Consider the following 17396-nt stretch of genomic DNA (forward strand, 5'->3'; position numbering starts at 1 on the left):
ATGAACGAATCGGAAAAGTATTATTTTTTTGGTTCATAAAATTTTGTTCCAAATGAGCATGACAAATAAGTGAAAATTGATTACATGAGCAAATTAGTGGCGTTTTTGCAACAAAAAATGAAAGAAGAGAGATCTTTTAAGTGATTGTTCTGAATTTTTTTTTTCTCGGCAAACAAAATTTTTAATTCTGAATTCTTGCACTGATATATGTAACTACAACCTTTTATCCTATTGATCAATTAATATAATTTCGCTTCTCGGAGTTGCTTTCGTTTTTTCATAATATTATTGGGGCAGAAAAATGCATAAATTCCCACTTTCTTAAATTCGTCTTGGTCCCAAAAATACCACGGCCGACCTTGGGTGGAGACCCGCTACCGCCGTAATTACCATCCCTTATATGTGATTATAGAGACTCTAAGCCTACGTCGGATCTCTAAATGTATTAATCACTCACAAATTTCTACTCTCGTTAATCATGTGGAAAAGAGATCGAGCTAGTCAAGTCCTCTAGATGTGTACATTTAAACTGAGGTCCACATCGCATTACTCGGTCTTTCGTTGCGCTTTGTGGACAACTTTTTCTCAGGCTCTCGTCCTGGACTTTGCCGACAAAAGCACCAAGACTCACTGTGCAAAGACCCTTTGATGGAACTTGCCAACGTCGCGGCCAGCTTTTTAAGACTTGTCCGACGTACTATCATTTACGCAAAATTTTCTCCCGATAATCACGTGGCTGCAATATGAAAACAAAAAGTAACGGACTCTGCTCAAAATCGAACTTGGGGTTGGTGCTATCCCAGCACCATGCTGTCTTGAGCTATCCCGATCCGCTCCGGTTTCGTTTTAATGATTGAAAACGTTAACTTTGTAAAACTCGTCAAGTAGAAGAAGTGTATTAAAAATTAGCTCGATCGAATATCATTAAGAAATATTTTTATGTTGAAAAGAATGGATTCGAAATACTGGATCAAATCTACTAGAACTTAACTAAACATTTTTATCCTGAAAAGAATGGTTCCAAAACACTGGATCAAACCCACTAGAACCCATTATTGTCAAGTTATACGTGTACCGATCATGCACTTAATGATATTCGATTGAGTTGATTTTTGGCACACGTCTTCTACTCAACAAGCTCTACGAAATAAACGTTTCCGCTCATCAAAACGAGACCGGAGCAAACTGGGATCGCCCGACACACCACGGACAGCACCAACCCCTAGTTCCTCAAGATCAAATGTTAGATTCGTCTATTTGTAAGACAAAAGTGATTCAGCTACATGAAAAATCGATGAAAAATTATATTACCTTTTCGGCGGTGTGATGTGACAGAGCAATACTCCAGCAGAGGTTACGGTTATCATACTTGCACTTCCATTTAAAGTTTTCTTTTTTTCTTTTTTTATTTTATAAAGGAGATTTTGGAGCCGCCTTTGTCCACATTACACGACTTCTCACGGTCTTCGGTTGAGCTATATAGACTTTTGCTCAGTGGGGAAAGCACCGAAGAGTCCCTGATGGGGACTTCCTGAATGGGTCTTAGAAATTGAAAAGCAACTCCCCTGCTTCTTCTTCAGTCAAAATCCCTTGGTGTGGGGAAATTGGATCGAAATTATCCATGAAACACACACACACAATTATATTCACGAATATTAATAAAAATCAAGCAAAAAAAAAAGCGGAAGAAAAGCATGACTTAGATATATGTGATTATTTAATTGGTTAAATTCACGAGTAATACTAGTTTTGTCACCATGTATTGAATGGATTAGAGAACACAAAGTGTTGACGGTAGCGTTTTACATTATCAATACCTTGCTACTATTGTTTAGGTTTCGTTTGTTTTGCTCCTGAGCTCCCACCTTGGGTGTTGCCTCCTGAACCCCTGCCATAAAAATAAAATAAAAAAATAAGGTTATGTTTGGTTCAATGGAATGGAATTGACAATGGAATGGAATTGACAATGAAATGAAATGAAATTGGAATAGAATTGGAGGAAAAAAGATTGGAATATTATTTTCATTCCCAAGTTTGGTTGTGCTTAGGAATAAACATTTTCATCCCCAATGGAATGGTGTGACAACAGTAATTTTTGTAGTGGCAGTAGTAATTTTGTAGTGGCAGTAATATTTTTTGGTGTGGCAATAGTAATTTTCGGAGTGGCAATAATGAATCTTGGAGTGACACTAATAATTTTGGTGTGACAAAAAAATGGAATGACAATTTCTTTATTTTTTTAATGGATTTACATTTTTTTTACTAAAGTGAATAGTGATTCCATTTGAAATAATCATTCCATCATTTAATGGTGAACCAAACATGAGAATAAGTATTCCTCCATTCCAATGTTGATTTCATCGAACCAAACATACCCTAAGTGTGATTTGGAAATAAAGATCGAAAAGAAGGGTCTCTCGTTCTTATCGTGGTTGTTTATTTTGTTTTCTCGCGCGAATGGAAAATTGGAAATAGGGTTTTCAAGGAAAAACATTATTCTTTTCGTTTCCCTCCCTTCCTAACCTTTTTTATTTTATTTTCTTTTCTTTTCTTTCACGAATCAAACAAGTCATTAGCAAAGATAGAATTCCTATTTCTTTCTATATAGAGTATTTTTCTTTCCAAATCATCCAATAATCGAAACAGATTGTAAGCCAACATTGGTGGTTTGTGTTGACAAAAGCCCAAACAATTTACAAGGCTGGGCGAACGTAGGAAGGAACTGGACTGCACAATATTCTTGCATGTGTTAGCTAACTTATGTAGTTTTAGGCCCAGATGCATTGCTTGGTCAAGTAAAAAAAAGTAGCGCCCCAAAAAAATATTTGGTGGTTTTAGGGCACCACCATGTGGTGGTCCAACACTCTTATCCGCGACACATTTTTTGTAGGGGTACATTGTTAAGTGTACGAACTCCTCGAAAATGTGTGATGGATAAAGGTGCTCGGGCATTATTTGATTGTGCCCCAACAGCATCCGAAACCATACGGTTACACTTGCTTAATTTGAAGAAACACTTGCTACAAGTGCACACTCTAACTAGCTCTAAGGTGACGGTGGTAGGTTCTTGGCAACAACGTAGCGACAACGGCAACAGAAATGGTACTTCAACTCAATGCAGATCTAACTTCTCCAAAATCCGGTCTTAATTGGACTACGTTAGTTTTTCACTATTGTTACTCTTTTTCAAAAAAAAAAAAAGGATAAACAGTCAAAATATTAATATTGATTCTATGCACGCTTCTAAATGTATAGGAAGATGATATTATGTAATTTTTATGAACGGTTATGGCGAAGATATTTATGGGTTCTTCCCGAATCCACTTTGATAATTAAAATATTCATCGCTTGAAAGTCATCAAAAACTATAACAATATTGCAAATGGAGTAGTTTTCTTTTAAATCGGCTGTTTTTTGCCGTGGCAAACTTTTTTTTTTTGCTCGGCAAACGAAACAAATAAGGGCCAGAGCAAACTTAATGCTCATCGATCTTTCACCACGGGATCCATCCTATCGCCACTGCGTCACAAATGATATTATTTTGTGTAAGTGTTCCTCTCATCAACACGAGTGATTAATCTAAAAAAATTACAAAGAAAAGCTAAAGAAATAGCAAAGCAAAAATTTAAGAAGAGCAGACCCTGAGTTCAAACGACAGACCAAACTCAGCCTTTTAATTTTGTAATGAAAGTCAAAATTAATGAAATATGACGCGTCTTATGCAAATTAAGGGCCAGAGCAGAACAAATGGTGGGTGGGGGGAGGGGTGTTGGACCTGTCTGTGGTTGTGCTTTGGTGGCGGTAAATGGTGTGGATGACGACGGTGGTTAAAGCCGGAGGAGGTGGTGGTGGAGGACCTGGTGGTCGTAGTTTAGGTACGTAAAATAATGCATGCACCATTCTTGATGAAATTATGTCACCGTTAGGGACGGAATTAGGATTTCGTAAACGTGGGAGCCGAACTATAAACAACAAGAATTTGAAACTTTAAGGCTCAGGAAACTAATGGTTTATTTGGTTTAGATTTTGAGGGAAGTTTTTTGAGTACTGAGTGAAGATATATAGATAGAAAAACAAATGAGATTAATTAAGAAAGGACAAATTTATAAGAGACCTTGTGCTTAGAGAATTTCGGTTTTGGGATTCAAAACAAACAAATTCTAGATATTCTTAACAAAAAAATAATAATTCCCGAAACAATGGGGGGCCGTGGCTCCCATACGCCCATACGTGGATCCATCTTTGTCACCCGTGATTACCATAACGTGAAATAACCACACTCTTGCGCCCTGTTTGGTTTGAATTTTAAAGGAGGTTTTTGGTGTTAGCAATTTTTTTTTTTCCTCTTCAAATTTGTGGTGCTTGAATGTGCAAGGTGCTTTTGGGAAATTGGATAGTATGGGGGAAAAGCCAAAACAGAATTAAGAGTTGGTGGATTCCTATCGTTACATGTTCCTCCTTACATTGACTATTAATTCGAAAACGTTGTACTGAATTAAATAAAAGTGGAGATTTCGAGTTCAATAAATCCATCCTGGAGTCTGGATAGTAGTATAAGATAAGAAGTCTTCCCAATTATTAACTTCTATTCAATGTTATTATTACTCGGGTATAAATTCTGTCTTGCGACGACAAAAACCACATGGTTTCCGCCGCGATCATTGTGGGTTCCACTGTGTATTAATCCAGTGATCTTAAACGTTCATATTGTACAGTTCGCCGAGTAAATCATTCATGCAAAAAATTAGTTCGATTAAACATCAATTTTATACAACAAAATTCAATATAGTTGACATACATATCAACGTCCAATCAAACTGATTTTTTTGCATATGATCCACTCGCCTAGCCTACATGATGAGCGATTTAAATTACTGTCAAACACATGATCGGACCCACAATAGTTCTGTAGGAAACCAACAGTACTATAACAAACACATGATCGGAACCACAATGGTTCCGTAGGAAACCAGCGGTTTCCGCTGCTGCCGAAAAGCATTTATGAAACATAGACACAAAACTGATTTTTAATTTATCGACCATGATCCCTGATGAGCACCTCTAAAATTTAGTTAATCAAAAGACAAAAGCGTAGATTTAGCACATAGACACAAAACTTATTTTTTCAGTCTTACTAGTATTTCACAATAATATCTCATTAACAGGCTTTGATAAGGGGATTTAATTTCCCTTATAGTTACCCTGATTTCCTTCTTGCTACGTACCAAGAGCTGAATCAAGTCTTATTTTCTTGATTAATTCGCACACATCTTATTTATGAATGATAAATTATTTTATGAAACATAGCACGCTGACGTAGTGTCAATGATCTATTTATATCTTGCCGGCTCGGCTTCGATATCTACACACACATCGAGCCTACATGAATCTATCGATGACACTACGAACACCCTCCAGTCCCAAACCCTAGCTTCCCACCAGCAACATCATAAACCACATCCAAAGTCTGCTGCTGCCAATTCCCGAATATACCAACGTCGGAGGCATCACTGTTTCCGGCGAACGCAAGACAAGCTAACTCTTGGCTGCCGATTAGTGTCCCGGGGAAAGGGATCAGAACCTCAACATTGACGCCGAATACGAAGCTTATCATCGGGACCTCCACCGTATCGCGACCGCTGAAGTCGTAGCACGTGTCGAACGGCGACACGCCCTGAGTCATCGTGTAGTTCATCATCAATTGCCGGAACCTCGTCCGGAGTGCATCGTACGCCTCCAGCTGCAGCCACGTAATGACGGTGCCAGAGTCTATTATAGTGCCGGGAGAACTGAACACGGATTGAGAGATCGGTAGCAACTCTCCAGCGACTTTGATCCCCGTGACTTCGATGAAGTAATACGACGGGCCGTTCGAGTTGGTCAACAAGGGTGTGTATTTTATACCAGCGGAGTTTGTGGTTCCTCCTTCTTTTCCAAAAACCAGAGTTCCTGATGAGGAAGATAATGTAGGAAGACAGTAGGAGAAGTAGCTTCCGTATTTCGAAGCGGTTTGCGTGACGAGGGAGGGAGGGCCACGGCCAAGGCCGAGCAAGCCGGCTGCGCCGCGGAAGACGCCGGTGTTTTTTAGGCCGCAGCCGAAGGCGAAGCCGCGGAAGGCGTCAGAGGGGGTTAGGGTTAGGGTTTCGGTGGCGTAGAGTCCGAGGGTGGTAGAATTGTCAAGGTAGTCGACCTCGTAGACGCAGGTGTTGGTGGATCTGGTGCAGCCGAGTTTGAGGTCTTGGGAGCACTGTGGCGCTGTGCAGCTGATGTTTTTGTAGGTTTGGGAGGCGGAGGGGTTGAAGATGGGTTCTTGTTGTTGGTAGCAACTGTTGTTGGAGTGGAATTATAAGAAAATCCGCAAATTAGTTAAGACTATATTTGCATGCAGCATTCGAAAAATATGTACGTTGGAAGCATGAACAAAGAAATGGGTAAAGATATGGAGAAACTTTTGGAGCAACTGTTGACGTGATACCTGGGCCGCAGCGCATCCGCTCTGTCCAAAAATGCAACCGACGGTCCGAATATAAAGGTACGGAAAAGTTTTAAAAAGAAAAGAAAAGGAAATTAATGAAAATAAAAAGCTTGTTTCAATCCGGACTGTCAGCTACTCGGCTTGGATGACTCGAATGCGCTGCACGTGATTTGCAACCAAAAATTTCTCAAAGATATGAATCTAAGATTCAGGTGAAATTTAGGAGTTCAAGTCCTCCATACTCAAATTTCCGTCTACCTTTTTTCTTACTCATTTTCGGTAGATGGAACAATTTAAAATTTTCATATTCTGTAAAAGTTCCAATAATTCAATGGCCAAAAACGCACCAAAACATGGGTGTATCAAAATTTTGGTACAGAGAATTTGAGTGGAATATTAAGACCAATTTAACTTATATTTTAAATTACTTGATTTAACAAAATAAAGAAACTTGGAACATTAATGTTCCTAAAACATGAAATCTCGTGTACATGACGAGTAATATTGGGCCAAAGAAGTAAATAGAGTGGTAATTTGGTAGTAATTATGTACTCTTATGTATTTGATTGGATTCAAATATCACTAAATGTTCTAATAATTACTTGATTTTCGCCAAGGGAAAAAATGTGTGGCCAATGAAGGAGAATGCGCGGATAAATGGATACAAAAATATGAAAACGTTCGAGAGCCCCTTTTCCATTAGAGACTTGCCATGTATGACAAATATCTTCTCTATCATTTTCAAAGAAAAAGCATGTGAACATAGAGAAATTTTTGGGTGCCGAGCGGATACTACGTGGTGTCCGAGTAACGCATCTGGGTCATTTATTTCGGTTTTGAACGGCTCGAATTTGGAGAGAGGAAGAGGACAGAGAGTTGTTGGGCAAGAGGAGAGAGAGTATTTTAATATGGGTCGTCCAACACATTTTTAAACGGCCCGAATAGACTACTTGAGCACCACATGGGCACGGTCACGTGGCACCCACCCGAAACCCAAAAATTTCTCTTGAACATGAGTCACAGGGCTCCTATGTTATTAGTTTAATAAAAAAAAATACTACGTACTAAAAAGAACAATAAGGCTTGGTTTCAAAACCCAAATAAGTTCTTATTTTTTGTTCAATAATAAGGGTTGTTTTACAAAAATAAGAAGAAGATACTACCCTTTTCAGAATTTATATAGGTACCAATGGGCGCCGGTAGGGAAATCGTACATCATATATACAAGAAAAATGGGTGCTCGGATCAAGCACCCTACACACCTCAGATGCCGTTGATTCTCGCGCGAGCCCCCTCGGTTTTTTTTTTTAGAATTTTTGGACGGCTCGGATCGGCCGTCCGGTGGCCGGAGACGGCCCGGTGCGGCCGTCGGTACAATTTTCCTCCCCGGCGCCCATTACTCATAGCACAACTCCTTATTTTTAAAGAATGTAATTTTAAGCTCAAAAGTCATGTACTTACGCAAATAATTTTCTTATCAATATGGATCTTGTTTGATAAATCTCATTTAGATTTTTAACATTAACATTATTTTTGAGTTTGAAAATGTAAAATAAACTTTTTATTTGGATTTTATGGAATGACTCTTCTTATTTTTGTTTGAGAAGTTCCAAAATGAGTACTTATTTTTTAAGGTTGTTTTCGGAACGGGGCCTAAGTCTACGAACCAGGAAACGAGCCCACGCCCCAACCCCGAAGCTGAAATGGCATGAGCCCCACATCAGTGTTAAGTTAAAAAAAAAAACCCTATCTTCTTCTTCCACTTCCACGGTTTCGACCCATCTCCACAGCTCCACCCTCTCTTTCGACCAACGATCACCACTCCACCACCAAACTCCACAGATTTCCCGCCCCCCATCCTCCCTCTCTAGACTTTATTCCAATCACCGGACCGGTGCCCCACGTCCACATCTTCCACAGATTCAACCCACCTCCACCCTCTCTCTTCTGACCAACGGCCCACCACTCCACCACCTAACTCCACAGATTTACAATAAAGGATCTCTCTTTGTCTATTTCGGTTCCCATCTTAAAATAAACAAAACCCTAAAATAATATTTTATCTAACACTCCGACCACATGTTTTGGATGTGCCGACTCACAGATTTGGAAAAATAAGCTTTAAATCGAATCAAAATGGAGACTGTGCAATGGATTCCAATCTAAGAGTTGAAGAGAAGAGGTTCCTTACTTGTATCCGATTTTTTTAACGAAATGGCAAAATAAAGGTCGGCATCTATAGCTTTATGGGTTTGGTTCTGGTTCTTGTTACCCTGCTCTTGTTCTATCACCTAAGAAATTCCCAAAGTACCGAACAATGCTACAAACAAAGGAAGGAAAGCGGTAGAAGAACTAATAACTCTATGAACAAATAACTTTGCCGCCGTGGGGCACCGATCCGGCGGGCAGAATGAAGTCTTTGGGTGGGAGGCGAATCTATGGAGTTCGGTAGTGGAGTGGTGGTCTCTGCTTGGAAGAAAGGGTGGAGCTGTGGAGTTGGGTTGAATGTAGAAGAAGCAAAGAGGGTTGTTTTTTTTTTTTGGTTCATCTACTGTCAGCCTTATGGGCTGACTATAGTGCATGGCACACACTAAAAATTTCCCTCCACACGCAAATACTTTTGTAGTCGCTTAACGTCCTTCTATGCAATGTTAGTCCACATGATTTGATTGATTGTTTTCAACCACAAATGACCGAATTAACCCAAGCTCTTTCGAAGAAGTTAGAAAAAAAAGTGGACGCATGCAAAACTGTGCCTTCTCTCATTAGTCTTCTGTCCAACAATGCTACATTCATGCACAAACATAAAATAAGAGGGGCTATAACAATTTCAAGATTAAAAAAAAAATTTGCTATTAAAAAAAAAGAGTTACTGCAGCAAAAATAGCATTTGTTGACAACTTTTTTGTTTGTAAAAACGAGATGGTAAAATGCTGAAACTTTTTTGTTAATGAAAATAAGAAGGTAAAATGCTTTAAATTTTTAATAGTTTTTACTAGTAAAAATGGGGCCTTATTTACAAAAGAAAAAAGAGGGAAAGTTGCTTTGGAAAAAGTGGTCATCATTTGCGACTCGGGGGCTGTGGCGACCCAAGTCACCAGAGGGTTGTAGTGACTCAAAACATCATCGTTTTGGGGCTGCAAGGGAAAAGGCAAAAGGCTCTGTTTGATGAAAAGCCAAGTAAAAAAAGTTAGGTGCTCTAATTTTTAATTCGTTTGAATCAGTGCGAAGATCTTATTTTTTTGATCATTTTATCTTAAAGAACAATAATTAATTTTTGACTATAAATCTCTCATTAGTCAACCCTAAAAAAGTCGTAGAATCAAATATCTCTTAGGACTAACTAACAAGAGCCTTAGAGTCAAAAATTAATTATGACTCTTTAGAATAAAATGATCAGATAAATAAGATCTTCACATTGGTTCAAACGAATTGAAAATTGAAGCAATTAATTTTTCAACCATGTATAGACCGTTTATATATTAAAAAATATGGTTAAAAAATTAAGTGCTCCAATTTTTAATTCGTTTAAACCAATGCGAAGATCTTATTTCTCTGATTATTTTTATTCTGAATGGTCATAATTAATTTTTGACTCTTATGCTCTTGTTAGTTAGCTCTAAGAGATATTTGATTCTACGACTTTATTAGGGTTGACTAACGAAAGTTATAGAGTAAAAAAAATTAATTATAGTTCTTTAGGATAAAATGATCAGAAAAATAAAATTTTCGCAATAATTCAAACAAATTAAAAAGTAGAGCACTTAACTTTTTTTTCTTGGCTTTCCACCAAACAAGGCCTTTTGTCGTTTCCTTGCACCCCAAAACATTGGCGTTTTGAGTCACTACAACCCTATAGTGACCCAAGTCACCACAGGCCCTCCGAGTCCCGTCACGTGGTGGTAAAAGTCTCATGCTAGTTCTGTCATCAAAGGGAGGGGAGGGGTTATTTTTGTCATTTTCATTCATGAGTCCTTCTACTACCACATTCATTTACACATCCATTCACACACAACAAGAGTGGAGCCCGCATACACTACACATCCAGTATGTGTTGATCCAACCCTTATTGTAAGTATGAATATGTGAATGAATGTATGAATCTATGTACCTTTTTCCTGCCACATTTTCAAAGTACACGCACATAATTTTAAAGCTGTTGGGCCCACTTATAACCAGCCCCGACAATAGATTTTGCCTTTTTTTTTAAAGTTAAAGTGGACGTGGGATCTATGCCACGTCAGCGTAATGGATTGACGCGTGAGCTAATTGCCGGGTTGCTAGACTTATTGCAAAACGAACCACAGTAGGTCAAAAAGTCTCTAGCATTGGTCTATGTTAAAACTAAAAGTGGCAATTAAAAAACTCGAATTCAATTTACATTTGAGCAAACAAATAAAAATAATAAAATTAGTGGATCAAAATCAATATTGTATAACCAAAAAAATCAAGCTACTAATTTTAAATCTGGGTAGTACCTAATGCATGGCTGGCACTGAATCCACGTGACGTCGCTGCCGGTGTCGAATATAAGGGTAAGGTCCTTTTTGGGGGTTCCGAGTCCTAACGTAACGACGTGATTGAAGCTCCCGATTGATTGCCCGGGCTTGGCCGGGAGGGTGGCTTTGGAGTCGTCGAGACTGTTGCGGTCTAACTTAACGCGGAGTCGATGCTGAAGTGAGTTAACTCGGGCCTGGTCATAAGACATGATTTCAGCGAGGGTTGGAGCACTGGTTCGGGCCTCATTCATATGAGAGCATGGGCCATGCCTGTGAACAACTTTTAGTGACTCCCTTTTGCTCTGATCTGGTGAATTACAATCTCACAAATAAGTATTTGAAAATTCAATGTGGTAATATAAATAGGATTATTGATTATTAATTAGTGCTTGTGAATTAGCACTGCAACGTGGTGCTCTACGGATTTATTGTTGTTGGGTTTCAATTTTGTCTGGGTGTTCTTGTTTTGTGTTTGTTTCAGCATTCAACTTTTGATTGGATTCTCCTCCCCCTCACCCGACTTGATATATCATTTGTCAAGTTTCTCAATAAAACCTTAAGCCTATAAAAAAAACGTGGTGCTCTAGGGAGCCTTTTCTGCAAAATATTGGCGTGGGCTCATACCAAGCTTGTGGTCCCGGCACCAATATGTGATCAAGAAGGCTTCTTGAGCACCACGTGTCAGTATTCCATTAACTTTTTATTTTTTGAGAGTTGATTGTATAGCTGCATCTTGGTTTTGTGCAGAGAATGAAACAGAGAAATGACAGATATTCAAACATAAGCCTGAAGAAAATTGAGAGAAATTGTTCAACCTAGCTGATAAAGAAGGAAAGCAATAAAATTGCAGAAAGTTATAGGGCTAGAGAATTACCCTTTGTGGATTCTATGCAATATGGATTTGGATCCAGGGACTTCACATTTACAACATGGTAGGGCTTATCATGTTCTCTTTTCGCTCCGTAAACCAGTGCCACCTTCAAATAGATTGATACAAACATAAGCAAACAAAGGAATGAAGCATGGCTGTTGGCAGAAAATGGAATGGAGAGAGCCATAAAACTAGTGCTCTAGAATGGCTGGTTATCTCAGTTAGAAATTAGGCTATTAAAGAGTCATATTTATAGCAATTAGCTTCTGCATTATTATCTCTTTGGTTCATAAAATGAAAAGTGCAAGTGAGTATGGCACCCAACGACATAGACTTTGACTCGGAAAAAAATCAAGACTAAAACGTCATTTCTAATCACGTGTAGTAGGACCAGTTCAATTTTGTCTCTTTCGTTCCCTCTCATTGTGGAGTGGCCGGTGGTGAGCATTACTTTCGTGGAATGGAATTTGTAAAGTAAGGCCTATAATTCTATTTTAACCTTAACTTCCCAGACGTTGACACCAAAACAGGGCAAATTGTACTTTTGTACCCCTTCGTTTACATCCAATCCCACCTTGCACCCTTGTCAATTTCAAGGAATCAGATTATCTCCGGTCTGTATTTTTGGACTGGAGGAGAAAGTCATAGGGCGTGTTTGGCGACTGAATTTTTGCATTTTCGGATTCTCATTTTTCCATTTTGGATGTTTGGCATTCCATTTTGAGAATGGATTGTGAAAGAATGGATTTTGGGTTTTTGGGTTTAGAAGCAAAAAACCAAAATCAGGCCTGGAGGAGTTTTTCGGATTTTTGACTTTTCCCATTTTGTGGTCAATTACCAAAATACCCACATTCCTCCCTTCATGTTACCTGTTTTGCCCGGTGTTAGGCCACGAGGCTCCTCTATACGATTCGGCCCGGTGTTAGGCCACGAGGCTCCTCTATACGGTTCGGCCCGGTGCTAGGCCACGATGCTTCTCTCTGCGGTTCAGCCCGGTGCTAGGCCACGATGCTCGGCCATATCTCCCATGACAAATCATCCACGTGCACGTAACTGCCTTATCCAAAGTGACAGATAAGACGTCATTCGAGCGGTTACACAAACGAAATAATCATGAGCGCACATGAGGTGAAAGCTCACACTAACCGCCTTAATAGAAATAGCAGCCTATATTTAGTTACCATCTTTGATTATATCTGCAGGTTTCCTTGTCAAACAGTACAGTACTACTACACTTGCAACTGTCGCATTAATTGGTAGAGTAGAGATGGCTTTTGTATTATTACTCTACTACTGTACTATTTTGGATTGCCAGATTTGCTTTGATGATAATTTAAGACAATTGACCTCGATATTCAATCCCATCCTCCATCCACTAAGAAAGAGACATTAAATTATATAGGCACAATCTAATTCTATACAGATCTAGTAATTAAGTGGGTACGTGAGCATAAGACCACATTAATTTCTAAGTAGAAAGATTACTCCTATTCAAAGTTATGAACAAATCCAGATTGCAATCGTCACACCCGATCGAGGACTTGAACGTTCAACGACTAAAAGAGAGAGAGAGAGAGAGAGAGAGAGAGAGAGAGAGTACAATATAAGATGAAGTTGATTTCATTAGCAAAATTTCTCAAACACAGGTGTAGTGTAGATCTTACTACTTACTATCTTATTTATTATATGCATTTGACCCTACAAATATATATATTGAAATTTTTTCCCAATGATCACACCAAAACTACTAATATTAGCATGTTCTCAAACATTCTTTGGGGGGCGGGGTTGGGGGGGCGAGATGGAGAGAGAGGATCTAGAGTGTGTGTTTTAATCTTGGCCATTGAAATGAGTGGTTGAGATTAGATGTCAAATGGGTATTAAAATGGGTGTGAACGGAACCGGTCCCAAATTATAATGGTAAAGAGTGCACTTTCTTCACTTTATTTCAGATGCACAAAGAGTGATTTAACACCACACTCGTGAATTGTTCATTCATTTGGTCCATATATGATAAATGGAGATTACCCCAAATTATGGAGTATTATTAAAAAAAGAAATTTCTACGTGAAATGTGGACAATGGGACACGGGGAGAGAATCCATCGACTTCAAGTGAAGTTTATTTAACTCATTGCAAGTTAGAAAATCGAGCAAAAAAATAGCGGAAGAAAGCAAGACTTAGATATATGTGATTCTTTAATAGGTTAAATTCACGAGTAACACCAGTTTTTTCACCATGTATTGATCAATGGATTAGAGAACACAAAAAAGTGTTGACGGTAGTGTTTTACATTATCAACAATACCTTGCTACTATTGTTTAGGTTCCGTTTGTTTTGCTCCTGAGCTCCCACCTTGGGTGTTGCCTCCTGAACATCTGCCATCAAAAAAAAAAAAAAAAAATTAGGTTATGTTTGGTTTGATGGAATGGAATTGAGAATGAAATGAAATGAAATTGGAATAGAATTGGAGGAAATAAGATTCGAATATTATTTTCATTCCCAAGTTTGGCTGTGCTTAGGAATAACCATTCTCATCTTCAATGGAATAGTGTGATAATAATAATTTTTGGAATGGTGTGACAATAGTAATTTTTGTAGTGGCAGTAGTAATTTTTGGAGTGACAGTAGTATTTTTGGTGTGGCAATAGTAATTTTCGAAGTGGCAATAATGAATCTTGGAGTGACACTAATAATTTTGGTGTAACAAAAAAATGGAATGACAATTTCTTTATTTTTTTTAATGGATATACAATTTATTTACTAAGGTGAATAGTGATTCAATTTAGAATGATCATTCCATCATTTAATGGTGAACCAAACATAGGAATAAGTATTCCATAGAATGACCATTCCATTCCAATGTTGATCCATCGAACCAAATATACCCTTAGTGTGATTTGGAAAAAAGATCGAAAAGAAGGGTCCCTCGTTCTTATCGTGGTCATTTATTTTGTTTTCTCATGCGAATGGAAAATTGGAAATAGGGTTTTCAAGAAAAAATATTTATTCTTTTCGTTTCCCTCCCTTCCTATCCTTTTTTCTTTTCTTTTCTTTTCTTTCACGAATCAAACGAGTCATTAGCAAAGATAGAATTCCTATTTCTTTCTATATAGAGTATTTTTCTTTCCAAATCATCCAATAATCGAAACAGATTGTAAGCCAACATTGGTGGTTTGTGCTGATAAAAGCTCAAACAATTTACAAGGCTGGGCGAACGTAGGAACTGGACTGCACAATATTCTTGCATGTTTAGCTAACTTATGAAGTTTTAGGCCCAGATGCATTGCTTGGTCAGGTAAAAAAAAAAAAAAGTAGCGCCCGAAAAAAATATTTGGTGGTTTTAGGGCACCGTCACATAGTGGCCCAACACTCTTATTCGCGACACATTTTTTGTAGGGGTACATTGTTAAGTGTACGAACCCCTCGAAAGTGTGTGATTGGTAAAGGCATTACTTCGTCAAGACTCAAGAGTTCAAAGGAATAGTCACAGGTTGCGGACTTTTAGTGCTAAAGAGTCACTGTAAATGGGTCGTCATCCTAAGAAAATTATATATCTGCTTGAATGACCGGAGCAAGGTCTATTCTTAATTTCTAGTCGTCGCAATCAAGTGATTTATAGGAAGAGGAGAGATTTCCTCTAACCTATGGAAATGTGCACATGGTAATGTGTACATAAATTGATTTGGGTCTCTAGGCCTGCCCTCTCTGATGCCATTTGGATTTGATTTGGGGGCATGGTTCTACAACAAAACGTCCCTGTAGCTCCTCGATTCTTGAAGGTTAGGGGGGCCACTGTTTCAGTGGTATTCTAAGAGCAGCCACTTTGTGCATATATTGCCAAAGGTTAGGTCTGTCTCCAATCATCCCCCGCCCATACCCCCAATGATTGGAGACTAGATGAGTTATGATATGTGTTGTTGTTGTTATTGTTGTTGCTGTTGTATGGAGGAGGAAATCCTACAGCCTTTATTATGTGTCAACAATTGAGGATGCCCACGTAAGTAGTCTTATGTGTTTCACGTAACATAACATTTTCACTAACGTCGTCAGTTTCTGTCTTTCTTTTTCTCACATGGCGTTATTTTTCTCTTTTCATGGTCCAAGATTCGTCATGGATCTTGTTTCCTCCACCGTGTGAATCACTGAAAATCCTATGGGAATCGACGAGATGCGCACCAGATTAGCGTGCAGGGCTCGCTTTCGGGTTCCACACAAATTATTTGAACTGTTCATTAATTTTAAAATATTTTTTCAAGTGGTCTCTGATAAATTTAACTCAATCGAATAACTACAAGAGTGGTTGATCCAATTTTTCTGAATGAAAAATTGGTACATTTGATCACTCACTTTTGAGTTGATTTTCTACAGGGCCATTTGAAGAAATATTTAAAAATCAATGAACAGTTCGAATTAATCTAAAAAATTAGTACAATCGATATATGTAAATATTTAGAGCTGTGCAGGGAGGGCCCAGGCACTTCCAGCACCCCTTTCTGTCCGTCACCGCTTGAGAAAACTGGTATAGTTTCTTAATAAGTTAAATGAAAGAGACTACGGATAAAATTCTGAGGAATGTTAATCCCTAAAGCCTTACTAAATCCGATTGCTGCCCGGCGTGGGAATCATTGTCATCTCTCTCTCTCGGATCCGAAAGGCATTACTTCGTCAGCAATGGTGTTGTATAAATCCAAAAGGGTTCTGTTAAGTTGGTTCTGCACTTCTGCGTATTGTAGATCTAATTTTGCCCTAGAACAATTTTCAAAGTAACTAACGGGAATAACTCACCGTCAAGTGCACTTTATGAATGGAGTGAACCATTCCCACGCTAACACAAAGTGGGGCAGCAAGGATTTCCTCCTGCTTGAGTTGGAGGAAATCTTTATCCAGAATGATGTGCAATTGCAATGTATGGACCACGAATATAAATTCTCTACAGGGACGGACACAAAATTCTAACGTTGAATGGGTAAACATTAAATGTTTTTAGGGGAAGTGGACTTTTTAATGCTGAAGAGTCATGGTAAAATAAGTGTCATCCCAAGAAAATTATATATCTACTTGAACGACTAGAGCGAGGTATATTCTTAATTTCCAGTTGTTGCAATCAAGTGATTTATGGGAATGATGTGCAATTGAAATGTGTGGACCATGAATATAAATTCTCTACTTTGATGGACACAAAATTCCAATGTTGAACGGGTAAACATTAATTGTTTTTTAGGGGGCACAAAATTCTAATTTTGATTGGGTAAACATTAAATGTTTTTTAGGAGAAGCGGACTTAAATTTTAATGCTGAAGAGTCACTGTAAAATGAGTTGTCATCCTAAGAAAATTACTATATATCTACTTGAACGACCGGCGCGAGGTCTATTCTTAATTTCCAATCATCGCAATCAAGTGATTTATTGGAATGATGTGCGATTGAAATGCGTGGACCACGAATATAAATTCTCTACTTGGATGGGCACAAAATTCTAACATTGAACGGGTAAACATTAAATGTTTTTCGGGGGACACAAAATTCTAATTTTGAATGGGTAAACATA

At 38.4% G+C, this 17396-nt stretch overlaps 1 protein-coding gene, 1 long non-coding RNA gene and 1 other non-coding gene across 3 annotated transcripts; 1 reads left to right on the top strand and 2 right to left on the bottom strand.

Annotated features, from left to right (window-relative positions):
* Positions 1 to 206: 206 nt before the first annotated feature.
* LOC131316730 (uncharacterized) lies at positions 207 to 14221 on the bottom strand. Its single transcript, XR_009197255.1, has 3 exons — positions 14153 to 14221; positions 1312 to 1888; positions 207 to 736 (listed from the first exon to the last, which is right to left on the bottom strand). It is a non-coding gene; the product is annotated as an uncharacterized LOC131316730 (long non-coding RNA).
* LOC131316726 (aspartyl protease family protein At5g10770-like) lies at positions 5108 to 12064 on the bottom strand. Its single transcript, XM_058346158.1, has 3 exons — positions 11849 to 12064; positions 10954 to 11281; positions 5108 to 6326 (listed from the first exon to the last, which is right to left on the bottom strand). Exons 1-3 carry the CDS (start codon positions 12030 to 12032, stop codon positions 5402 to 5404), a joined length of 1437 nt encoding a protein of 478 aa, XP_058202141.1. The 5' UTR covers positions 12033 to 12064; the 3' UTR covers positions 5108 to 5401.
* Positions 14222 to 15496: 1275 nt separating the features above from the next.
* LOC131318268 (small nucleolar RNA snoR100) lies at positions 15497 to 15601 on the top strand. Its single transcript, XR_009197596.1, has one exon. It is a non-coding gene; the product is annotated as a small nucleolar RNA snoR100 (small nucleolar RNA).
* The last annotated feature ends 1795 nt before the right edge of the window (positions 15602 to 17396 follow it).

Source organism: Rhododendron vialii, chromosome 2a (assembly GCF_030253575.1).
Source record: "Rhododendron vialii isolate Sample 1 chromosome 2a, ASM3025357v1".
In the NCBI taxonomy this organism is placed as follows: Eukaryota; Viridiplantae; Streptophyta; class Magnoliopsida; order Ericales; family Ericaceae; genus Rhododendron; species Rhododendron vialii.